Genomic DNA, 25537 nt, shown 5'->3' on the forward strand with positions numbered 1-25537 from the left:
TCAGGACCAAGGCCTGACTAGTTTGCTGTGTGACAGTGGGGTAATCACAAACACTCTCTGAGCAGATCTCTCCTTCCCTAAATTGGCTATGCTGTACATCAACGCTCATCATGCTGTGGTTTGCAAGGCCAATCAACAGAGTACCTTAGAAAGCCTTAGGACCGGGCGCGGTGGCTCACACCTGTAATCCCAGCACTTTGGGAGGTCGAGGTGGGTGGAGCACAAGGTCAGGAGTTCGAGACCAGCCTGGCCAATATGGTGAAACCCCCGTGTCTACTAGAAATACAAAAAAGTTAGCCGGGTTTGGTGGCGCATGCCTGTAATCCCAGCTAATCGGGAGGCTGAGGCAGGAGAATTGCTTGAACCCGGGAGGCGGAGGTTGCAGTAAGCCGAGATCGCGCCACTACACTCCAGCCTCGGTGACACAGCGAGACTCCGTCTCAAAAAAAAAAAAAAAAAAAAAAAAAAAAAAAAAAAAAAAAGCTTTTACCTTGGTATGCACAGAGTTTATTATTATACCTTTCCTAAGCGCTGGAAAAGTGCCAGAGCATGAGCAGTGCTGTGCAGAGTCGATCACGTGGCGCAATCTCTTTGGGCTTCTGAAAATAGTAGGTGACCAGGAGGACAAGACTAAGTGACTTCTCAATTTCTCTCAGCGCTAAAAAACAAAAAACAGAACCTGGAATTTCTCAGTTGTCTGACTCTGCTACAAACTCCGCAGGTCACTTCCCTTCCTCCTGACCCTGCGGGGGCGGGGTGGGCGCTGTCCCTTTAAGTCCAGGCCCGGGCCAATCACAGTGAACAGAAGTTCTTCAAGGACCAAAGGAGGGAATTCAGCCTGAGAGGGAGGGCGGGGAAGGGGCGTGCCCTCTAGCCAATCGGAATCTCCCTAGAGAACAGTGACTCACGTGCAAAGCTCTGAAGACCACTGTCCAGAGCGTCGAGAGGCGGGGCGGCTCTCGCTGTGTGGCAGCGGCCCGGGCCAATGGGCATGTCGCCCGCGGCCTATAAGAGTCCGCTGGGCCTCGGGCTGCAGGCGCTAGGGTCGGTAAGTCGTCGCCGTCCGAGGTGTGTCCTGGCTTTGTCTCGCCGTCGCTGCTGCCCCGTCCCTGCCTCCGTGCCCCCCCCCCCCGCCTTGGCCCCTGCCCAGCGGCTCTCCCTGTCCTCCTCCCCTTAACCACCCCCACGGTTTTTGCCGTCGGGGCTCGGGAGCCGGGCGGATGATGCCGTCGGAGAGCGGAGCTGAGCGCCGGGACCGGGCGGCTGCTCAGGTGGGAACGGCTGCGGCCACGGCGGTGGCCACGGCAGCCCCGGCAGGCGGCGGCCCCGACCCAGAGGCCTTGTCGGCCTCCCCCGGACGGCACCTGAGCGGGCTGAGCTGGCCACAGGTGAAGCGACTGGACGCTCTCCTGAGCGAGCCGATTCCCATTCATGGGCGCGGCAACTTCCCCACGCTGAGTGTGCAGCCCCGGCAGATCGTGCAGGTGAGAGGACGCCCGACGGGGTATGTGGGGGAATCCCTTCTGAGGCGCTCGTGGCTGGAAGGCATTTGTAGTCTGTTTGACTTTCTAGACAGCTAGGGAAACTGAGGAACGGAGACAGGGCTGTAACAATTGCACAGCATTTTGAATGGTAGATCAGACATCCCCCTGCATCTACTAATCCTTCCCCACCTGGCTTTTCCATCTCGACTCCTAGAGAACCCTGATTCCCCACGGATCACTCACCCAGGGCCTGGCTGAGAGAGGGGAGGAGGATGTCGAGGGCATTGGGGGAAGAATTTGTCCCTGCCTGCAAGGACAAAAGACGCCAGGCAGCCCTGGGTGGGTAAGTGTGCATGCTTGAGTCCAAAATAGCTTTTCCTTCCCTATCTGGGCATCCCTGGACCTCACCCTCCTTTTCTCTCTCGAGGTTCTAGGAGCAGACTCTGCCCTTGTGCTCCTACAGCCCTCTGCTGGAGAAACCGCCCCTTCCCCCTCCACCCCGTGGAAAAGCCACGAAAACTAGTCAGGGACTCCCTCTCTCTCAGCTGGGGTTGTGGCCCAAGATTTATTAAGCCAAAGATCAGATCTGATACCCCACCCCCAAGGGCAACATTAAGTGACCAATTTAGGTGTTTCTTCTCCTTCCCAAGACTGGAAATGAAGGCCAACCCAGGCCTCAGGCCCCACGTCCCCTCTCTCCTGAGGAAAGGGAGAAAAGAATTCTGACAGCCCCTCCCTCCTCCAACTCTTCCCTTTATCTGAACCTCAACGACCCCAAGACTGCTTTTTCATCTGTACAGCCCAGACGCTGTCATGTTCTGAAATACCAGAGTGTGGTAATTATTGTACCCATTTTATAGCTGGGTCAGTTTGCCACCCAAGATTGCTTCATGAGGTGAAAATCAAACCTGGAGAATCTTGGGTCTTCCCAGGAGCAGATTACAGTAGGTTCAATGTTTTCCCACCCCTTCCCCGGCTCCCAAGGTCAACTTCTAGGTGTTAGGGAGGGTCCTCTGATAAAACAAACCAAGAAGCCCAGCAAGGACTCCTGTGCGTTCCTGCCAGCTGATGGCTTCCTTTGGATGAAGCGGGCCTTTCCCCTGCCTCCTACTACCTGGGCTTCCCACAGAGGGGGAGGGGTGCCTCCTGGGGGATTACCTCCCCCACCCTCCCAAGGAACTAGGAACTGGAGGGGGTGGGGGCAGATTCTCCTGGGCTGACTCACAGGCGGCCCAGTGGAGTTCGCCGAGGAATGCCTCGGCTGCTCGCTGTCACCTGGGTGATTAGGAAACCAGTTGAGGCTTTTCTCCCCAGGACCGTCAAGTAATTCCTGGGGCCCCAGCTGCTGCACCTCCAGGACTGTGGCCCCAGGCATGGCAGGGAGGGGAAGGTGGAGCTCAGTATGGCAGCCCCCCTCTGCAAGAACAAGGGGTACCCTGGAAGGAGGGGAAGTCCTTGCCCTGTCAGTATGGCTCAGATAGCCTCTTTTGGTGTCTGCTCTGTGCCAAGCCCTGTTTAGGAAACCAAGGGCATAGATATGACTGGGACTCAGCCTCCATCCCTTCAGGTGCTCCTAGCCAGATGGAGGAGACTCCAGGTCAATAGAAGCTAACTTTACAATGCAATGGTGGTGCCATATCCTTCTAAACCCGAGTCAGAGATAGCACAGAACAGGGAGCTGTCGGTGACACTGAGGAAGGGCGGCAGAGACTTCAGAGCTGGGCTGGGAAGTTGGACTTCAGGATTCAAGCCCTGGACTGTTTGTTGTTCATTCTCTTTGCTGGGCTCAGTGTCCCCATCTGTTCAACTGGGATGGATGGATTACGCTGCTGCTCTCCAACACCCTCTCTGGTTCCAGACTCCGAAGGGGACAGGTGCCTTCACCTGACCTGTACAGCTGCCTCCACAGGAAAGAAAGTTTCTTGGAAGGAATCCACAGCTGGCAGCTTCTAAAGCTATTGGGATGTGTGCAGGATTGGGGGCAGGGGAGAGGGGGAGGGTGGTGGTGGTTGTTGCCTTGGGGCTTTTCACTGCTACTGAGTTGTCCTATGGCTCAAAAATTGGAAGCTTTCTCCCTCTCCACCCCTACAAGGCTTTGCCTGTAGTGGCAATCCAAGTGTAGAGATGCTGTTTTTGCTTGTACCTGTGCTAAAGGGACCCACCCTACCGTAAGGAGGCTTCCCAGAGCTACAGGCAGGGAGGCCTTTTATTGGTTGTGTAACCTTGGACAAGTCCTTTGCCTTCTCTGGGCCCAGAGGATTGAACTAGACAATCTGATCTCTCCAGCTGCAGCCAGAGGGCCTGCATCAGGCGGCACAGCATGTGAGTTTTGTAAGCCTGCTGGCTGACAGCGTCTGTCAGTCTCCCTGCAGGTCTCAGCAGCAGCCTGGAGCAGAGTGGTTGTGGGGAGGGCCTTGGCATGGGAGAAAGGAGGGTGCAGCCACTGCCCCTCCATGGCTGGAAAGTCTGATTCAGGAGGCACCAAGCTGCCCTGCAGTACTTGGGTGTGGTGGTATCTGGTGACCGCCTGCCAAGCTGGCTGTAGTCACACCTGGGAAGGAGACAACAGCGACTGGCTGGCTGACACAGCTGGCCCCATGGCCCTGACGCAGGGGATTTAACGAGTACTGCTACCTACTCACTAGGCCGGATGCCAAGCCCTGGGGTGGGCACCGGCCTGGGAGCAGGAGCTGGCACTGAGTAAGGCTCACTCAGCCCTAATGGGATCTGAGGAAGGGGCTGGTCTTCTCTGCAGGTTTGGTTGGGTCCTTCCACCAAGGTCTTTGGCCCATGCAGGCACAGCTGCCAGCTGCCAGGGTGTGGGTTAGAAGTCCCACAGGCTGGACTGCAGCGACTGACCTTGTCTGTCCAAGGCATCTCTCAACCCCCATCTTCCTGTTCTCCAACTACTCTGGCTCTGGGCTTCAGTACCTTGAGGGTTGCCTTTGCTTTGAAATTTAGAAAGGGAAGATGGATTCGAACTAGTCCCTGTTCCTTCTGAACCCTGGGACTGTAATGTGGTAGAAACAGGATGGGCTTTGGAGTCAGCCATACCTGGGTTTGAAGGCATCTCCACGTGATCTTGTGCAGGTGACATCACTCCTGTGAGCTTCAGTTTCCCAGGAGACCTGTCCCAGGCCGGGCACAGTGTCTCATGCCTGTAATCCCAGCACTTTGGGAGGCTGAAGCAGAAGAATAGCTTGAGTCCAGGAGTTCAAGACCAGCCTGGGCAATCTGGCAGAATCCCATCACTGCAAACAATAAAAAATTGCTGGGCATGGTGGCACACACCTGTAGTCCCACCTACTTGGGAGGCTGAAGTGGGAGGATTGCTTGAGCCCGGGAGGCAGAGGTTGCAGTGAGCTGAGATCGTGCCACTGCATTCACTGCATTCCAGCCTGGACTACAAAATCAGGACTCTCTCAAAAAAAAAATAAATAAATAAAGGATGGAGGAAAGGAAGGTAGAGAAGGGTTTGGAAAGGCAGAAAAAAAAATTCCATATTAAAAACAAAAAAAAAAGACTTGGCCTGGCACGGTAGCTCATGCCTGTAATCCCAGTACTTTGAGAGGCTGAGGCAGGTAGATCACCTGAGGTCAGGAGTTCAAGACCAGCCTGGCTAACATGGTGAAACCCTGTCTCTACTAAAAATACAAACATTATCTGAGCATGGTGATGGGCACCTGTAATCCCAGCTACTCAGGAGGCTGAGGGAGAAGAATCACTTGAACCTGGGAGGCAGAGGTTGCAGTGAGCTGACCACTGCACTCCAGCCTGGATGACAGAGAGAGACTCCGTCCCAAAAAAAAAAAAAAAAGAACGAACGAAAGACCTGTCCCCATAGGTTCTGGCAACAAGGTCCATTGCTTGGCACTCATTAGGTGCCTAGCCTCCTTCCGCCACCCTCTGTGTTCCTGATGGCCAGCTGCTTATGCCCCATTCTCCGTGTTCCTTATGGCCAGTTGTTTACCTCCCCCGTTGCCATGACAATATCTTCCCCTGGTAAAGGTGCTCCTCCCGGAAGTCTTCCTGGAGGGCGCCGCCCGCCTCGGATTGCCCCACCATAGCTTGCCTTCTCAGCACTTAGGTGCATTCTTTGTAGTAATTCCCTGGGAGGCAAGGAGAACAGCCTGGTCTGGAGCTGGGTGCTGACTTGGCAGCAAGGCAGGGTTGCAGAATCACTCAGGACAGGAATGCTGCCTGGTCACTTTCAGGGCAACTTTGGGTTACTGAGAAAACTGAATGTCCCCAACCCCCAGCTTCACTCTTCTCCCTACCTGGTACCTCAGGGGAGGGACCACTTATAGGTTTATCTGTCCTGTGCCATCAGGCCTGGGGGCTGTCTGAGGGCTGAGAGTTTTCACTGAGCCTTAGCTGTCTCACCACTGTAAGCCTTAGTTTCCTCATCTGAGAGCAAAAAAAGTATATAACATTTGCCTCACTGGGTCCTTGTAAGGATGAATTAGGATGAGTGCATTGTAGTCAAAAGGACATACATGAACTTGAGAATCCAACTAACCTGGGTTCTGGTCTCAGCCTGACCGCTCTATGACCTTGACTTGTTTCTTAACCTTTCTGTGCCTGAGGTCCTCTGTCTATCAATCAAAATAATACTCAAATGTAGGATTATTGGGAGGGTTAATGTGGCCATGAATGTGAAATGCTAACCATATTCCCAACATGTTTGAGCAGTTAGCGCAGTGCCTGGCACAGAACTGTTTTACTAGCAGTTTGAGAGGTAGAATAGCATGGTTAAGACTTGGACCGCCGAGTGCAGTGGCTCACGCCTATAATCCCAGCACTTTGGGAGGCGGAGGCGGGTGGATCACAAGGTCAGGAGTTCAAGACCAGCCTGGCCAAGATGGTGAAACCCCATCTCTACTAAAAATACAAAAATTAGCCAGGCACAGTGGCAGGCACCTGTCAGAAGAATCACTTGAACTCGGGGGATGGAGGTTGCAGTGAGCCAAGATCATGCCACTGCACTCCAGCCTTGGCGGCAAAGTGAGACTCATCTCAAAAAAAAAAAAAAAAAAAAAAAAAAGACTTTGGATTCTGAGTTTTATTCCCAGCTCTGCATTCACCAGCTGTTTGCCTTTGAGTTAGTTACTTGACCCCTCTGTACTTCCATTTTTGCTGTGTAAAGTGGGAATGATAGTATCCACCTCACAGGGTTATTGTGAGGATTAAGTGACCTGCTGTTTAGTAAATTCTATACAGATGTGTGCTATTATTGCTATTCTTCCTGGTCATTCCTCCAGATGGTCCATTCTCAGATTAGGCTTAGAGAGTTAAATGACTTCCCACGTTCCAAAAAAATAAAATAAAAAGTTAGATGATTTTCCAAAAGCATAACAGCTGGTTAGGGGCCAACAGTGGTTGACTTAGGGCCAACAGTGGTTGACGTTACTGGGATAAGTACATGGAAGTCCTTGGTGGATCCCTGGGGCCTGCTCCTGACACCTCCTTCCTGCTCTCCCCTCGAAGGTGGTCCGCAGCAGCCTGGAGGAGCAGGGCCTACACGTGCACAGTGTGCGGCTGCATGGTTCCGCTGCCAGCCATGTGCTGCACCCTGAGAGTGGCCTGGGCTACAAGGATCTGGACCTGGTGTTCCGGGTGGACCTGTGCAGTGAGGCATCCTTCCAGCTGACCAAGGCAGTGGTGCTGGCCTGCCTGCTAGACTTCCTGCCGGCTGGTGTGAACCGGGCCAAGATCACGCCACTGACACTCAAGGAGGCATACGTGCAGAAGCTGGTGAAAGTGTGCACAGACTCGGACCGCTGGAGTCTCATCTCACTGTCCAACAAGAGCGGCAAGAACGTGGAGCTCAAGTTTGTGGACTCAGTGAGACGCCAGTTTGAATTCAGCATAGACTCCTTCCAGATCATCCTGGACTCCCTGTTGCTCTTTGGCCAGTGCTCGTCCACTCCCATGTCTGAGGCCTTCCACCCAACAGTCACAGGTGAAAGCCTGTATGGGGACTTCGCCGAGGCCCTGGAGCACCTGCGGCACCGTGTCATCGCCACGCGCAGTCCCGAGGAGATCCGAGGTGGTGGCCTCCTCAAGTACTGCCATCTCCTGGTGCGGGGCTTCCGGCCCCGGCCCAGCACCGATGTGCGCGCCCTGCAGCGCTACATGTGCTCCCGCTTCTTCATCGACTTTCCAGATCTGGTGGAGCAGCGGCGCACCCTAGAGCGCTACCTGGAGGCCCACTTTGGTGGGGGTGACGCAGCCCGCCGTTACGCCTGCCTGGTGACACTGCATCGGGTGGTCAACGAGAGCACCGTGTGCCTCATGAACCACGAGCGCCGCCAGACGCTGGACCTCATTGCTGCACTGGCGCTGCAGGCACTGGCTGAGCAGGGCCCGGCTGCCACTGCCGCCCTGGCCTGGCGCCCTCCAGGCACCGACGGGGTTGTGCCAGCCACTGTCAATTACTACGTGACCCCTGTGCAGCCTCTCCTGGCTCGTGCCTATCCCACCTGGCTGCCTTGTAACTGACTCAGACCCTGGCCAGAAGGGAAGGGACTGGGCCTCACGGGGTGGGGTGGGGCCTCCAAGAGTGTGTGGAGGACATGACCAGAGACGCAGCCCGTGCCAGGTGGCCCAGCACTGCAGGGTTGGGCCTTCAGTTGAACAGACCAGACTTCCCCGAGCACGAGGCCCCTGTGGCTCTCAGCAGGAGGACCCTTTGGTTATTGCATCACACTTTTGGACCCACATAACAGTGGGGTGCAGGAGCCATTTGTCTTGGAAGTCAATTGCCTTCAGGGGACGAAACAAATTTGGGGTGGTAGCCTTAATGCACAGCACCTTGGATTGATTGCCATGGCCTAAGAGAGTCTTTTTGACTAGGGCCAGCCTGTGGTGATCCCAGCAGCTTTGGAGACTGATGTTTGTTATGGGGACTTGTCACTTTGGTCAGGCTGGGCCACTACAGGGCCTGATGGTCCAACTTGGGTAATCACTGGGAGGAGGGAAACTGAGGCCTGAGGCAGATACATGGGTTTGGGGAGGGCTGGGTTTAGCCCAGTTCTCTGAAATACATACCCCAAGCTGTGAAGCCTTCCTCATGAGGGGTTGAGGTGGGCAGTATACAGGAGCCAAGCAGCCCAGGGTGGGTCACAGCCCAGGCCCCTTCCAGGGTGCCACTCCTTTCCCCCTTGTTGCAAGGAGCCCTCCTGCCTGGGAGCTTGTTCTTTGGAGGGTGCTAAGCCTGAATTTGCCACAGTCAGGTCAATGTTCCCACCCCACTGGCTTGGTTACAGGGCTCTCACATGGGGGAGGGGAGCCATACTCCCACCCCCTTGGCATTCCCCTGGATTTGTTGCTATTTTGCACTCTTAACACCTGCCTTATAATAAAAACTGTCTACACTGAACCTTAGTGCCATGCTTTTTCTGGGGAAATAAGGACCTTCTGTAGCTGTGGGGGCTGCAGCTGCCTCCCCTAGTTGGAGTCTGGCTTGTACTGTGGAAGGGAGCGTTTGTGGGGGGTGGGGTTTGAAGCCTGGGCTATGGCTGGAGGACTGCCCCTCCTCCCAACCCCAGCCCCAGCCTGACCAGCTGCATATTGAGAGCTGCTGTCTACATGTGTGACCTGAACCTGCATGTTGCCTTAGCAGGTGTAGGACTCTTGTTAAGGAGTAAATATTTTTATGTTTTCTACCTGGAATCCAAATAGCTCTGGGCCTAGACTCAGACTCTGGTGCTCAGGGGTACTTGAACCTAGCTCTGTCTACCCCATCTCTTCCCAGGGAGCAGCTAGAGAACAGACTGGCTGAATCTGGACTGGAGGCCCCTGCAGTAAAGGTGGCTGAGACTGGGGAACTGCTAGAGTCCCCCCTAAGCCTGAGTCCAGGTAGGGCCTCCACTTGGGAGAGGCTCCCTCAGTCCTCCAGCTCCTTCCCTTGCCCCGAGCACTGATGGGTGTGCTCTGGCTCGCTCTAATCAGATCCTCTGGATGGGGAGGGTCTCCCCTTCCCAAACCCAGATGGTGCCATGCCAGGCTGTCTAGGAGTGTCAACCACAAGCTCCTAGCATGCTGCGCCCTCAGGGCATCAGCCAGTCAATCATGGGCCTGGACGCTGCCCGCTGTTTGCCCAGCCTCTTTGATCCAGGGATTGCAAAGCCCTTAACATATTCAGCCACATTAGGGGCCTCTGAAGTGGTGACTTTGATGGTTCCAGCCAGGGTGGAAAAAACAATACTGCAGAGGAGGCCCCAGGTCACCAGGGAGAGTCCAGCCACCTCACCTGCTCTAAGTCCCTTCTGCTGTTGAGCTCAAAATGGCTGGAAAGTGAGCAGACAGGCTTTATTTGCTTGGTGACTAAAACCAGCTCCCATCCCCATCCCAGCTGTGACCACCCAACTATGGTCATGGGAAGGACTAAGTTTGTCCCACCTCCTGAGTTGCCCATTTCAGCCTTGGCATGAGAGGCTTACAGTATAAACACAACAGACTTACGTTTTTGGGCTGGGGGGTGGAGTTCACCTGGATGTGCTTGTGTTAAGGGCTGAAAAAGCCAGAAACCTGTGTGGTACATGTGTGTATACGCTGCATTCAGCCACCATGTGCCAGACACCATTCTGGGTGCTGGGAATACATCAGCAAGCAAAAGAAAAAAATCCCTGTCCTTGTGAAGATTACACTCTAACGGAGTAGACAGAAAATAAACTGAACCGTATGGTCTTAGATGATCAGTGATATGCAAAAATATAGCAGGATAAGGGACTGGAAATGCTCGGGTTTGCAAATTGAAAAATAAGTCAGGGGCCAGGCACAGTGGCTCATGCCTGTAATCCCAGCAGTTTGGGAGGCTGAGGTGGGCAGATCACCCGAGGTCAGGAGTTTGAGATCAGCCTGGCCAACATGGTGAAACCCCATGTATTTCACTACTGAAAATACAAAAATTAGCTGGGTATGGTGGCGTGTGCCTGTAATTCCAGCTGCTCAGGAGGCTGAGGCAGGAGAATCGCTTGAAACTGGGAGGCGGAGGTTGCAGTGAGCTGAGATCATACCACTGCACTCCAGCCTGGACAACAGAGCGAGACACCATCTCAAAAAAAAAAAAAAAAAAGTCAGGGTGCAACTCATTGAAAGGTGACATTTGATTGAACAAAGACATAAAGGTGGTTGGAGGTGAGCATGAAGATGTTTAGAGAAAGAGCATTCCGGGCAGAGAGCTTGCCTGTGAATGTGCACGTGCTCTGACACATGTACCTGAGGGTGTCTGGCTGGCCTCATCCAGCTGCTGGTACTGCACACACGCACGGGTGAGGCAGTGGGGACATGTGAGACAGGTGTCCACAGTAGCAGCCACCATTCCTGGTGGGCTTCCCTCTAGCAGGCACTATGCTGAGGTCTTCCCAATCATGATCTCCCATATCATCCTTGCGACAACTCCACAAGGGGAAAGAAAGCATTCTTTCCATTTGGCAGACACAGAAACTGAGGCCAGAGAGGTCAAAGAGGTTTGTCTGGATCCAGAGCCATTGCTGTTAACTTCTGTTCCATCCTGCTCCTGCACTGTGATTTCACAGGATTGTGACAGTTGTCTCCTGTACATATGTGACAGCAGGGCATAATTTGACATCACTGTGACATTTGTCATTTTATATGTGACTATGGCACAGTGTAGCAGTATGGCAAGATGTACGTTTCTTTTTTTTTTTTTTTTTTTTTTGAGACGGAGTCTTGCTCTGTCACCCAGAAGGCTGGAGTGCAGTGGCGCAATCTCGGCTCACGGCAACTTCCGCCTCCTGGGTTCAAGCCATTCTCCTGCCTCAGCCTCCTGAGTAGCTGGGATTACAGGTACCCACCACCACACCCAGCTAATTTTTGTATTTCTACTAGAGATGGGATTTCACCATGTTGGTCAGGCTGGTCTCGAACTCCCGACCTCGTGATCTGCCCACCTCAGCCCCCCAAAGTGTTGGATTTACAGGCGTGAGCCATCGCACATGGCCAAGATGTACGTTTTCTTGGTACACATGTGACACTAATTATGGCTTGTGATGACTATCCAGGGCTCATGATGGCAGCAGCATGCCTGTGGTTATGTTTGGGAGTGGTGCAGTGTTTCTGGGTGTGAGAAAAACACCAACTCAGTGGCTGACATGGTCCCTCCTGTGGACAATTCCTGCAGCTACCTAAGACACCAGGACAGGCAGGAATCAGGAACTGGGACTCAGAGCCAGCAAGGCAAAGGCTGAGGGGGAAAGCCCTGTCCTCTACCTTCCAACCTCACTGTGCTCTCCAAGCAACAGTCCACCCTCCCACTCAGACCCGAGGGTGATGGGAGCTCCGGATAGGGAAGGAGCGGATGGGGAAGGAGCATTGCTGTGGACTTTGACGAACAAGGCACAGCCTCAGACAGTTACATGATATGCTGCCCTTCCGCTTTCACTTGCCAAACTTCTGCTCTGTGCCCTGGGGGCTGGCATCTGTGGACTGCATCAATGGCTCCCTTGTTCCCCAGCTTCCTGTTGGGTTGCCAATGAGACATCCCAGCGTCTTAAGGAGACTTAAGGGAGGAGAAGATGTTTATTCTCTTTGTTCCCTCTCTACCAGGCTGCCATGGTTGGCCACATCCCTCAACCAAAGGTCACCGTTCCTGTCAGGAGCCCCACTCCACACAGTGACCTCTCCTCACTGTTGCTGGCCCCAGAGAGCTGCACCATCCCTTCTTACCTTTATTTTTCGGCAGGTGGAACAGCACTCGCCCAGGCTGGCATGCAGTGACGCAATCTTGGCTCACTGCAACCTCCGCCTCCCAGGTTCAAGTGATTCTCATGCCTCAGCCTCCCAAGGAGCTTGGACTACAGGTGCACACAATGACGCCTGGCTAATTTTTGTATGTTTAATAGGACGAGGTTTTGCCACATTGGCCACACTGGTCTCAAACTCCTGACCTCAGGTGATCTGCCCGCCTCAGCCTCACAAAGTGCTGGAATCACAAGTGTGAGCCACCAAACCCAGCCCCTTGTTAGTTTCTTAAGCCCAACCCATGCCTTTGGAAATAGTCTCGTTTTATTTCTTGAGATAGGGTCTTGCTCTGTTGCCCAAGCTGGAGCACAGTGGTACGATCACAGCTCAGTGCAGCCTTGACCTCTTGGGCTCAAGCAATCCTCCCACCTCAGCCTCCTAAGTAGCTGGTACCACAGGCATCCGCCACCCCACCTGGCTAATTTTTTCATTTTTATAGAGAAGGGATCTCCCAGGATGATCTCGAACTCCTGAGCTCAAACAACCCTCCTGCCTCAGCCTCCCAAAGTGCTGGGATTACAGGTGTGAGCCACCATGCCAGGCCAGAATAGCCTATTTTTAAAACGCTTCCCAGTTTGAATGTGCTATCTCCTGCTTACCCATTGACTGACAAACAGGTCCATATGGTCGCCAGCACAGTCACACAACCCCCACAGGCCATCGTGCTGCCATGTTGTCACCAATTCGCACAACCCCCGTCGGTGTCACACAGTCTCACATGTGCATTCTCATCCCTGAGCTCCCTCATCACCTCCTTTAATGAGGAAGACTTCCTGAGGAGGGGGTAAGAGCAGGTGGCTGTGAGTCAGGTCAAGGGAGAATTGGTCTGCAAATCAAAGTCAGTCAACAGGGCCAGACTGCCAAACAAAATTAAATAGAAGCTGCTCCAGGAACTGTCAACTTAAAGAGCCATAACAGACACAGAGGAAAGGCAGCAAGGACACTTACAAAGTAAACCTCAGAACCCCATGCATTTGCCTTACATTATGGAAATTTATTCTTCCTGAATGTATAAGGCAGGAGACTAATTCAATATACATTCACTTCGCAGAATTCTACAAGTTCTGGGCTGTGTATAAATGTGCCCCCTTCCCTCCATTATCAGGATGTTTAAATGTGCTTCCTTTTTTTCCATTTAAAACTTTGCTTAGATGTTTTACATTGCCACCACCTCTTCCTGAGAAAAAGGTGTGTCCCCCATCCCAACCCCTAGAAGCTAGCAGACTTTCTGAGGGGCCACAGGCATACTCCCATGTGGAGAGAACAAGGGCAGTGGATGAAGGAAACAGGGATTTTTCAAACTAATGTTTTCCCTCAAACAGGCCTCCCGGTGCCATTAGACTTGAAGCAATGACATCTACTAAAATGAGGACCCCGGCTGGGGGTTAAGAGTGTTGTTTAAGAATGATGACGGTATCTTTAAAAGAAATTCTTGGCCGGGGATGGGGTAGGGGGAAAGGGAAAAATAAGTAAATTCTTTTGAGTTTCCCATTGGCAATGCTTGCTACGCTTGATCTGATTGCATCTCAGGGACCGGTAGCAACATCTCCAGTTGTACCGTGTAAGCCAAAGTCAAACGTGGGGTATATGAAGAAATTCAGAGCCTTGGCCAGTTCCCCAGAACCAGCCCCTTGCCACTGTGAAGTGAAAGGCTCCTGTGAGGAGGGCGCTGGGATTGTGTAAGGTCAATTCTCAACGTCTTCCTGAAAGTGCCCGGGGAGAAAGCCGAATCCAGGAGTCCAGATCCATAGAGTGGAGGCTCTGAGGAGTTGGAAGGAGCTGGAAAGAATAATTCCAAGAGCTTTAATGGCCTCTTTCCCACAGCCACCCAGCCCCACCCAAACCCTTCAACTTGAAATCTGCCTGAAGTTGTGGGGCGGGGGGGGGGGGGGGGGGGGGGGGGGCGGCGGCAGGCACTGTGGAGAGAAGATGCAGGAGGCAATAGTATGGAATGGGGCTCCTGGGGAAGCAGAGGCTCCCTTGGGCCTTTGTCCTTGGCTGGGATCCCCTAGCCTGAGCAGTTAGAATGGAATGTTCCTGGGATGAAAAGCCTGCCCCTCCTCCACTTCTCCCCTTATGGAGTTCCCCAGGGCCCATTCCAGGGATTCCTGATATGGTGATGCTCTAGAGAAGCAGAGGCCCACGCTGCCTGGGGATCTGTCCTGGCAGCCTCTCCAGGGCTGGGCAAATTGGTTCCATCATTTATGGATCTCTACTATGTGCCAGGTACTTAGTATGACTTCTCATTTAATACTCAAGTTTTCTTTTTTTTTTTTTTTTGAGACCAAGTTTTGCTCCTGTTGCCCACCTCCGCCTCACAGGTTCAAGTGATTCTCCTGTCTCAGCCTCCCGAGTAGCTGGGATTATAGGTGCATGCCATCACTCCCGGCTAATTTTTGTATTTTTAGTAGAGATGTGGTTTCATCATATTGGTCAGGCTGGTCTCGATCTCCTGACCTCAGGTGATCTGCCCGCCTTGGCCTCCCAAAGTGCTGGGATTACAGGCATGAGCCACCGCACCCACGTAATACTCAAGTTTTCTACTCCCTAGGTCCCCTCAAAAATACAAAAACATTTGTAGGTCTGGATCTGAAAAAAAAAAAAAAAAGAAAAAATACAAAAACAAAAAATCAGAAGAAACTGGCTCAGAAAAGGGAAGGCATTGCTCAGGGTCCCTCAGCTGAGGAGTTACAGGCCAGGACTAAATCTCAGGTCTGTCTTGTTCCACCGGCAGCCCTTTTTGCCCCCACCACGAAGCTTGTCATCCTCCTCCTCTGCCATCCCAGGCTCTTTGCTTGCCTTGACACCAAATATTCCAGCCCAGATCTGCAGCGAGAGGAGGCAGCCCTCCAAAGCAAGCCCTTGGGAGGCTTGGGCCCTGAGCATCCTTGGCCCACCGTCAGAAGCCAGGTGTGTTGACTCAGCCTGACTCACCCCCGAAGTCCCAACCAGGTTGGGGTGTGCCTAGACTCTGGGAGGGGCACCTTCTGCCACCCCTCCAGCATCTCATGTCCCTTCCAAGACCCAAGAACCAGGGGTCACTATACAATGCCTTGAATGTGGGAGCCCAGATATCCCCCTAAATGGACCCCTCTTTAGCCTGATAAATCACCATATAGCCTAATGTTTAAGGGATCCCCCACTTACAGCTCCTATGTCTTTGGGCAAGTCACCCACCCCCCCTCTTTCTTCACCTGTGGAAATGGGAATAATAACCCTTACTTTGCAGAGTGGTTGGGAAGACCGGAACAGATTAATGGGTGTAAAGTGCTCAGGGGCCTGGCATAGAGGAGGTGGTTATTATTCCAGAACCAAGGGTTCCCTTCCCCCATCGCCCCTGGCCAGGGTGCAGTCAAGGACCAATGGGGAAAGAAGTAGGTTGGGCATCTCCAAGCTTTCCCAAATACCTCCTCCTGCACAGCAGGCCTCTCCTTCAGCTCTGAGAAACCTGAGCACCCGAGTTGTTCTCAAAGAACCCGCTGACAGGCTTAGGGAAGGGGAGCGGCTACAGGCTTGGAGCACCTCGGCCATGTTCTGTGGCTCCAGTCTAATCTCTGAGAGGCAACCCTGGCCGCCACTGGCAGCGGGACCCTGGGTTCTGATCAATTAGTGTAACAAATCTGTGAATACAAAATGACTCTGGTCTTTTATCCTGATAGTGACCCCCAACAAGGGCTACCTGTCTTTCCTGGAAGTCTTTCTTAATGGGTCTTCTCCCTGGGGTTCCAGGTTCAGCCCAGCCAAAGGAACTTCCTCTGCTCCCCTTTCAAAGAGGGTTCCTGCCCCCAGGCACAGCTCTGGCCTCCAGTCCCACTCCATCCAGTAGGCTATCCCCAGAACTACACTCCCGCTCTAGGGCTGCGCCGACCGCGACTACCCTGCTCGTTCTCCCAGACCCCTACAGCCCAATGTCTAGGAAGCCCCGGGACCACCGGGGAAGGGGATGACTGGGGGCGGGAACAATAAAGGACTGAACTTGCTCCAGGCCACACCTCCTTCCTCTCGAGAAAGCAGCCCCACACTGCCCTCTGGTGGCACCACCCACATGGTTATCCAGTTGAGGAGCAGGTACCTAGATTAGAACCTTGAGCTGGTCTCCCAGCCCCAAGCACCAGCCTGAAGAAAGGCTCCTGTTCCCCTCATTTCCCTTTGCTGAGATATACATTCACTGGTGGCCGTCAGTGTCCTCCATGCACAGGTCCCCCAAGATCCCTGTACTCAGTCCTGTCCCCAGAGCTGAGGGCCACCAAGAAAGTGTTCTGAAAGTCAGCCTTCTGTCCAGGGATAGAGCTGGCCTCCAACAAACTGCTCAGCCCCTAAGGGGTCCCCTGGGATAGTGACAGCCAGGAAAGCCTGCCTGGAAAAAGGCTAGGAGACATAAGCCCTTAAAAGTAGAGACCCTGTGATTTGGCTCTGCTTTCTGAGCCCCTATCAATATTTGCTGATTAAGAAGAAAATGGAGGCAGATGGGTGAGCTTTTTTTTTTTGAGAGTCTTGCTCTGTTGCCCAGGCTGGAGTGTGGTGGTGCGATCTCGGCTCACTGCAACCTCCACCTCCTGGTTTCAAGCAATTCTCCTGTCTCAGCCTCCCGAGTAGCTGGGATTACAGGTGCCCGCCACCACGCCTGGCTAATTTGTGTTATTTTTAGTAGAGATGGGGTTTCATTATGTTGGCCAGCCTGGTCTTGAACTCCTGACCTCAAGTGATTGGCCCTCCTTGGCCTCCCAAAGTGCTGGGCTTACAGGCATGAGCCACTGCACCTGGCCTCAATAAAGCCAGACGGGTAAGCTTCTAGAGGGGCCCCTGGAGGGTCAGGCAGGTGTGGGAAGGTGCCTTTTGTTAGTTGGCTATGGGGTAATGGACATAGCACTAACTAGGAGCTGGGGTTCAAGTCTGCATGTGTGTGCCCCGGCCAGGAAGCTTGATGAGGAGCAGTGGGACATCTGGAAGTGGAGGGAGGGGGCAGAGCTGCCTGTGACAGCAGGACCAATCTCCATTTACTACCCCCCACCTCACACACACACGCTAGCCAGTGTCATCTCTAATTCTCTACTCACCCACCCCACCCCCAAATCGGGACAAGCTGATTACAAATAAATCCTGGAGAAAGTCAAAACTGTGATGGCACCCAGCACTTTACACCATTAGCTAAAAGCTCCTCTGGACCAAGTGCCCCCTCCCATGCAACCCAGAAAACGAATGGTCCTGGCTGCAGCCCAGCACCTGAGCTGAGCTCCTTCCAAGAAGTCCTGTCCTCTCTAAGCCTCTAGACCCCAAATGACCCAAGTGGTTTTGGAAGGTGTCCCTGTCTGGAAAGACCAGAGGATGGCACTGCCCCCTTCACTACTTCCTGGGGTTCCCTAGCTTTGTCAGAGGCTCTGAGACCGCCTCCTGAACCCCCTTTCCCCAGCTAAGAAAGCATTCAGGAAAGTCTGGCTGTTAGCTGAGAAACTAGCCAAAAAGTTTGGTATCCAGGGAGAAGGGCTGATGAGGGAGGAGCCGGTAAGGGCCCCAAGCCTCAGCTGTCAGAGCAGTGCACCTGACCCTCCCAGATTCCTGTGGGAGGAAGCATCCTCCCCACTTCACCTCATTCCCAAGCCCTGACTCAACGAGGGACTGAGGAAAGAGGCCCAGAGAGGGGGCAGAGTTGTTCTAAGCCACAGAGCAGACAGGATCCAGACGACAACTCTCCCTAGCTCCTGTCCAGGGTACTGTGGGAGGTGCACACACAGGCCAGGGACCTTGGTTCTTCCCTCACTGGCATGTGACCTTGAGAAATCCCCTCTTCACTCTGCAAAAGTAGGACTTTAAATTAGTTCATGGCTCTATCAGCAAAAGCAGTGCCTGTTTCCAGCTGGGAGTTAAAATAATACATTATCGGCCAGGTGCGGTGGCTCACGCCTATAATCCCAACACTTTGGGAGGACGAGGCGGGCAGATCACCGGAGGTCGGGAGTGTGAGACCAGCCTGACCAACATGGAGAAACCTGGTCTCTACTAAAAATACAAAACGAGCTGGGCGTGGTGATGCATGCCTGTAATCCCAGCTACTCAGGAGGCTGAGGCAAGAGAATCGCTTGAATCCGGGAGGCAGAGGTTACGGTGAGCCAAGATCGCACCGTTGCACTCCAGCCTGGGCAACAAGGGTGAAACTCTGTCTCAAAACAAACAAACAACAAAAAATAAATGATCTCTCCATGATTTAGGGGGGAAGAAGAAGGACCTCTGCCCTGTATTGACATCACCATAGCCCCTCTGGGAAGGCGAAGAGATCCACTTCGCAGACTGACAAGTGAGAATGAAATTAACTCAGCTAGTGAGCAGCAATACAGTAGCCAGGTCATTCACAGTGGGGACAGAGGAATGGGAGGCCGAAGGGCATTTGGACAGGAAGAGAAACAGATCTCACCTCAGATCTGGCTCTTTAAGGCCCCCCTTTCTGGAAGATGATGCCATACCTGCCCCCTTGGGGCCTGTTAAAGGGTATCACCTGGTTCCACCCGGGCCAAGTCATCTTAGAGACAGTTTGGGAGTTAAGCCTCTAGGTTCTGCTATGTACGGGTCCCTGGGTGAGGAGGTGCTAGACATCCCGTCCTGGTTATCTGAGTCAGGCCATAATTTTAGCGAATCTGCATGACGGCGTAAGAAAAGCTGTATCCTAGAAGAAGGGCCTAAGTATGAAGAGAACAAATCCTAAACCTCTCTGGGATTCCGCCTTCCCACAGGTGAAACAGGCCTAGAGGGGAATTCAGCGGTACAGCCCTGTGCCAGCCCCCACCCCATCCTGGGGACTCATTATTCTGTCCTCCCGAAGGCATGGAGCTGGGCGGCCAGTAAGCAGCATCCTCAAGGGCAAGACTGCTCACAGCTCCGAGGGGCCCGGGAAAGGCCACGCAAGTGGGGGTGAGGATTGGGGATGCTGCATCCGTGCCCCAGGTTCCAAATGGTAAAAGTTTGCCGCCAACCCGTTCCTGGGATCGAGCCCCGTCAAGAGTCCAACTCTTACAATGGAGACTTGGTGCTACCACCTCTCACTCCCCAGATGGTCGGGGAGAGGCGGGAACAGAACGTGGCAGCTTTACTAAGGACCCAGCAGACGCCAGAAGCTCCAGGGAAGGGAGTTCCGCGGCCCTGGACCAGCCCCCCACACGCCCTGACCCTCGAACGCACCAGCCGCTAAGAGCGCACCTCAGCCTCCTCTACTGGGCCCCTGGCCCCCCACTGTCTCTTCCTGCGGATCCGTAGTCCATGCAGCCGGCGTCCGCGATCAGTCGGTCGGTCGGCACCTCGGCGAAGCTTGTCGGGGCGGCCAGGGGTCCAGGCGTGGAGGTCAGCGCTGGGGGGAGGCGGGGCCGCGGGGCGGGCTGCGGCGGAAGGGCGAGTCGGGCTCGGGGCCGTGGCCGCGCCGCAGTCGCCCGGCGCCCCAGGGCACGCAGCCGCCCAGGCCCAGCGCCGAGGCCAGCAGCGCTGGGGGGCGGCCGCGACGGCCCCGGCGCTGGCCCTTCTTGAGGCGCGACCCGTGAGCCGCCAGGTAGAGCTCGGCCTGCGCCACGCCGCCGCTCAGGCGGCTCAGGCTCTCCGCGCGGTGCGCCAGGCGCAGCTCAGCCGCCAAAAAAACGCGGTGCAGCTGCAGCACGCGGCTCTCCAGCTCCGACACCAGGCGCCGGCGGCCCTCCACCTCCAGCAGCCGCCGCCGTGCTTCGGCCAGCTCCAGCGCGCGGCCCCCTGTCCCCGCCGCCGCGCCAGAGCCCCCTCCGGGGCCGGCGAGCCCCGCGACCCCGCTAGCGCCCTGGCGCCAGCGCTGCAGCTCCTGGCCTTCGGCCGCGCCTGCCGAAGCCCCGGCTGCGTCCGGCAGCGGCGGGGACTGACCCGGGGTCGGGGTAGGGGTCAAGGTCGGAGTTGGGGGCGGGGGCTGAGATAACGGCATGGGCTCCCGGGGCGGCGGCGGCGACCCCGGCTCTGCCGTCCCTTCCTGGGCCCCCGGGCCGCAGGCGCTGATGCGGCAGCCCGGCATCCCCCGCCCCCCGGCGGTCTGCGGCTGTAGGTGCGCAGGGAGGATGAACACCGGGAACCTGCAGAGCGAGACACTGCCACAGCCTTCACCCCAGCGCCGCGCCCTCCGCCTGCGCATCTTATAGAATACGAGGCGGAGCGACGGACGGCACAGCCAATCAGAGACGGGCACGCCCTGAATCCGTCCCCACCGCTGCGCATTCAGGACATTGCTGAAACCGTTCAGGTCCTGCCTTTCGTCGGACTCTGCCCGCTAGGGCTTCTAGTTCTCTTTCGCCTCTCCCCAAATTTTGGGTGCAAAGGGAGCCTCATCTTCCCTGGTTAGGCCCCTCAGAGTCATAAGCTCTGGTAGCTGGTGTTTAGAAAATCATGGAATCCGGTCTCCATCCGGGGGAGGGTCTTACCTAAGGCCTCTGTGCGAAGAGACCCTGGGCTAGAACGCGGGAGGCTTGACTCCTTGTGCAGTGCTCCTCCCACACCTCATGCTGCCCTTGGCCGAATCAGTTCTGCCTGGTCTCTCTTGGGCCACAGGGCTCTCCAGGACCCCCTTCTCCCACCTCACTGGGGCAGCGGAAGGGTTAACGCTGAGGGGCGACTGCCGTCCGGGTGGGACGGAGATCTGGCTGGGCTGATTCCACGATAGGTAGGGTCCTTTATTCGCAGAACAAATGCCGCTGAGCCTGCAAACCTTGGTGGCATCACAGAGGAGTCCCAGACCCCACGGTGTGCAGAGTTCCTTCCCTGCCCCGGCTCGTGTTTACTCCTCCCAGCGGGTGTTCGTACACCTTTTAAAGAGGGAGAAACAGATTACAGTTTCCTGTAATCCCAGCACTTTGGGAGGTCGAGGCGGGCGGATCACCTGAAGTCAGGAGTTCAAGAGCAGCCTGACCAACGTGGCGAAACACCATCTCTACTAAAAATACGAAAAAATTAGCCGGTCGTGGTGGTGGGCGCCTGTAATCCTAACTACTCGGTAGGCTGAGGCAGGAGAATCGCTTGAACCCGGGAGGCGGAGGTTGCAGTGAGCCAAGATCGTGCCATTGGGCTCCAGCCTGGGCGAGAGAGCAAGACTCCGTCTCAAAAAAAAAAAAAAAAAAAAAAAAAAAAAAAGGCCGGGGACGGGGAACTGACTGGCCAGGTGCGGTGGCTCACGCCTGTAATCCCAGCACTTTGGGAGGCCGAGGTGGGTGGATCACCTATGGTCAGGAGTTCTAGATCAGCCTGGCCAACACGGTGAAACCCCTGTCTCTACTGAAAATACAAAAAAATTAGCTAGGTGTGGTGGCGCACCCCTGTAGTTCCAGCTACTCAGCAGGCTGAGGGAGGAGAATCGCTTGAATTCGGGAGGCAGAGGTTGCAGTGAGCAGAGATTGTGCCACTGCACTCTAGCCTGAGCGACAGAGTAAGACTCAATCTCAAAAAATAAAGAAGGGTAAACTGAGACCCTGAAGGGCAGTAGTGCTTTGCCCAATGTCATATTGCCGACTTGTGGCTGAATCCAGATTCTTGAATCTGGACAGAAATGCACCAGCTCAGCCATTCATGCCCTCTGGGGGCTCAGATACCTGGGTCTACTCCTCTTGGTGGAGGGACGTTCCTTATGTGGGACTTTATCTGACGCTTCTCATCTGGCCCTGACAAATGATAGAATGGAGCCCTGCTCACTTTTCCCCCAACAGAAATAAAGCTGTCATACCAAACACTGGCCCAGACATCATGGGCCTGCCTCAGTTTCCATCTACTTGAAGGTGCCATCAGAGATGGGAGGTCTCGTGGTGGGTGGGGGCAAGGGCCGGGGGTACAGAAACCAGCCCTGAACCCGATTGGGTAGGACTGCAGCAGACCCTGGGCTCAGGAGGACCTGTGGAAAATGTGGCCAGTGTGACTGCTGCAGCCTGAAGAGGAGGCAGATGGCATGCTTGCATGATGTGCAGGGTGATGACAGAGCCTCATCCTCCCCCCACAAACACATGTTCTCTAAGTGCTTTCAGGTGTCTTAGACTGAGTGAGACTGAGTGATGGGGACTCGTGGGCGAGACAGTTGGGCTCCAAAGAGGCAGCTCAGAAGCGGCTGGGAGAGGAAGGCGGGTGGGTGAGAGGCGCCAGGCTCAGTGAAAAGGAAGGGTGGAGGGATTGGGGAGGTAGGAGGTCAGAGGCCGGGTGCCCAGTGACCAGGGGTGGTGGAGACTCAGTGAGGGGAAGGGGAGGGTTTGGGAGGATGACTCAGTCAGAGGGGAAGAAGAGCTGTTCAGTGACTGCTGGGGCTCAGTGCAGGGAAGGGGCTGAGTGTGTGCAAAGGTGCTGGCGGAGGATCGCCATGGGGGAAGGGAGGTTCAGTGAGGGGCATAGGAACTCAGAGAGTTGGAGGGACTCAGTGAAGATGAGGGAGGCTCAGGAGCTACCAGGTTGCCCCCAGCAAGGAGCCTTGCCCTGCTGAATGATGACGTCCCTTTGAACAGTCTCTTTTGTGTCATGCAACCATAGGTCTTTCTCAGGGCAGAAGCCCCTCATTGCCATGGTGGTGGGGAAATAGACAGGTGTTTTGCCTTCATGAGGCAGATCACTGCTCCCAACTCCTGAAGGACTGATTCAGGGGAAGAAGACTAGGACTTATCCCCACCCCCTACCACTGGCCAGATCCAGAGAACCAGTCAGACCTGGGTTCAAAACCCACACACACTGCCCATCTGGGTGACCTTGGGCAAGTAATTTGTCTGAGTGGGAGAAGATGCACAATATATATTTATTGGAGGAATGAATGTTCTCTGTCTCGTGATATCATCCCTAAGAAAGGGAGATTGATAGCCTTCTCTTCCTGATGAGAAACCAAAGCCCAGAGAAGTGAAGAGGCTTGTCCAAGGTCACACAGCAGGTAAATGGCCAAGCAAGGATTCAAACACAGATATGACCCACTCCATGGTCACTCTTTACCTCCCTGTTCTCCGACAATGCTCCCTGCTGCTATCCTCTGGGTATTTCCCATGAGTCATATATATGTATTTGTTTACTGTTAATTATTAATAGTCTCTCCCCTTGACTGGTTTTGCTTATCACTAGAATCCCCTGAAGTCAAGTAGAGTGCCTGGCCCCATAAGGCACTCAATAAACATTTGTCTGAATTGAAAAATGTAGGCTGGGCCAGGAGCGGTGGCTCAAGCCTGTAATACCAGCACTTTGGGAGGCCGAGGCGGGTGGATCACAAGGTCAGGAGATCGAGACCATCCTGGCTAACACGGTGAAACCCCATTCTCTACTAAAAAAATACAAAAAACTAGCCGGGCGAGGTGGCAGGTGCTTGTAGTCCCAGCTACTCGGGAGGCTGAGGCAGGAGAATGGTGTAAACCCGGGAGGCGGAGCTTGCAGTGAGCTGAGATCCGGCCACTGCACTCCAGCCTGGGCGACAGAGCGAGACTCTGTCTCAAAAAAAAAGAAAAAAAATAAAAATGTAGGCCGTGCACAGTGGCTCACGCCTGTAATCCCAACACTTTGGGAGGCCAAGGCAGATGGATCACCTGAGGTCAGGAGTTCAAGACCAGCCTGGCCAATGTGGTGAAACCCCGTCTCTACTAAAAATACAAAAATCTAGCCGGGCACAGTGGCTCACGCCTGTAATACCAGCACTTTGAGAGACTGAGGCGGGTGGATCATGAGGTCAAGAGATCGAGACCATCCTGGCCAACATGGTGAAACCCCATCTCTACTAAAAATACAAAAAATTAGCTGGGCATGGTGGTGTGCACCTGTAGTCCCAGCTTCTTGGGAGGCTGAGGCAGGAGAATCACTTGAACCCGGGAGGCAGAGGTTGCAGTGAGCTGAGATCATGCCACTGCACTCCAATACAAAAATTAGCTGGGCAGGGTAGTGCACAGCTATAATCCCAGCTACTCAGGAGGCTGAGGCAGGAGAATCGCTTGATAGTGCACAGCTGTAATCCCAGCTACTCAGGAGGCTGAGGCAGGAGAATCGCTTGAACCCGGGAGGCGGAGGTTGCAGTGAGCCGAGATTGTTCTATTGCACTCCAGCCTGGGCAACAGGAGCGAGACACCGTCTCAAAAAAAAAGAAGAAGAAGAAAGAAAAGAAAAGAAAAATAACACAGCCGGGCACAGTGGCTCACACCTCTAATCCTAGCTCTTTGGGAGGCCGAGGCAGGCTGATCACCTGATGTCAGGAATTCAAGACCAGCCTGAACAACATGGCAAAACCCCATTTCCACTAAAAATAGAAAAATTAACCAGGCTTGGTGGTGCATGCCTATGATTCCAGCTACTCGGGCAGCTGAAGCAGAATCACTTGAACCTAGGAGGCGGAGGTTGCAGTGAGCCGAGATCACACCACTGCACTCCAGTTTGGGCACAGAGCAAGGGTAGGACGGGTGCGGTGGCTCACCTTTGTATTTCCAGCACTTTGGGAGGCAGAGACGGGTGGATCACGGGGTCAAGGGTCCACGACCGGCCTGGCCAAGATGGTGAAACCCCGTCTGTACTAAAAATACAAAAAAGTTAGCTGGGCATGGTGGTAGGTGCCTGTAATCCCAGCTACTTGGGAGGCTGAGACAGAGAATTGCTTGCGCCCGGGAGGGAGAGGTTGCAATGAGCTGAGATTGCACCACTGCACTCCAGTCTGGGCAAGAGAGTGAGACTCCGTCTCAAAAAAAAGAAAGAAAGGAAAGAGAAATAACACACAAGGGTAGAGCTTGCTGAGAATGGAGAAGTCCCCTTCTCCATTCATTCATTTATTCTTTTTTATTTTATTTATTTATTTATTTTCTGAGATGGAGTCTCGCTCTTGTTGCCCAGACTAGAGTGTAATGGTGCCATCTCGGCTCATTACAACCTCCGCCTCCCAGATTGAAACGATTCCCTGCCTCAGCCTCCTGAGTAGCTGGGATTACAGGCACAAGCCACCATGCCTGGCTAATTTTGTATTTTTAGTAGAGACGGGGTTTCTCCAGGTTGGTCAGGCTGGTCTAGAACTCCCAGCCTCCAGCAATCCACACACCTTGGCCTCGGAAAGTGCTGGGATTACAGGCATGAGCCACCGCACCCAGCTTCTTGTCAGCTTTTTTTTTTTTTTTTGAGACGGAGTCTCGCTCTGTCGCCCGGGCTGGAGTGCAGTGGCCGGATCTCAGCTCACTGCAAGCTCCGCCTCCCGGGTTTACGCCATTCTCCTGCCTCAGCCTCCCGAATAGCTGGGACTACAGGCGCCCACAACCGTGCCCGGCTAGTTTTTTTTTGTATTTTTTTTAGTAGAGACGGGGTTTCACCGTGTTAGC

General features: G+C 54.3%; 2 protein-coding genes across 4 annotated transcripts; one reads left to right on the plus strand and one right to left on the minus strand.

The window, feature by feature from the left end:
• The first annotated feature begins 954 nt into the window (after positions 1-954).
• Positions 955-8881, plus strand: TENT5B (terminal nucleotidyltransferase 5B). The gene is made up of 2 exons (XM_011763026.2): positions 955-1484; positions 6972-8881. The coding sequence occupies exons 1-2, from the start codon at positions 1221-1223 to the stop codon at positions 7983-7985; spliced, it is 1278 nt and encodes a 425-aa protein (XP_011761328.1). The 5' UTR covers positions 955-1220; the 3' UTR covers positions 7986-8881.
• A 4343-nt stretch (positions 8882-13224) lies between these two features.
• Positions 13225-20685, minus strand: LOC105494522 (TMF1 regulated nuclear protein 1). 3 transcript variants are annotated; one of them, XR_011624281.1, is made up of 3 exons: positions 20669-20685; positions 19440-19615; positions 13225-14030 (listed from the first exon to the last, which is right to left on the minus strand). XR_011624281.1 is itself a non-coding variant. In XM_011763024.3 (2 exons), exon 1 carries the CDS (start codon positions 20380-20382, stop codon positions 19582-19584), a length of 801 nt encoding a protein of 266 aa, XP_011761326.2. In that variant the 5' UTR covers positions 20383-20527; the 3' UTR covers positions 13225-14030; positions 19422-19581. The 3 variants fall into 3 exon arrangements, 2 of the variants coding, with proteins under 2 accessions (XP_011761326.2, XP_011761325.2); XM_011763024.3 differs by lacking the exon at positions 20669-20685 and having other exon boundaries at positions 19422-20527; XM_011763023.3 differs by lacking the exon at positions 20669-20685 and having other exon boundaries at positions 19440-20525.
• Positions 20686-25537: the final 4852 nt, after the last annotated feature.

Source organism: Macaca nemestrina, chromosome 1 (genome assembly GCF_043159975.1).
Source record: "Macaca nemestrina isolate mMacNem1 chromosome 1, mMacNem.hap1, whole genome shotgun sequence".
NCBI lineage: Eukaryota > Metazoa > Chordata > Mammalia > Primates > Cercopithecidae > Macaca > Macaca nemestrina.

Excerpts from the sequence above, each read along its gene's own strand:
- TENT5B (XM_011763026.2), top strand. The coding sequence starts at position 1,221 with ATGATGCCGTCGGAGAGCGGAGCTGAGCGCCGGGACCGGGCGGCTGCT. Across the intron at positions 1,485-6,971 it reads AGCCCCGGCAGATCGTGCAG|GTGGTCCGCAGCAGCCTGGA; the intron begins GTGAGAGGACGC and ends CTCCCCTCGAAG.
- LOC105494522 (XM_011763024.3), bottom strand. The coding sequence starts at position 20,382 with ATGCGCAGGCGGAGGGCGCGGCGCTGGGGTGAAGGCTGTGGCAGTGTC.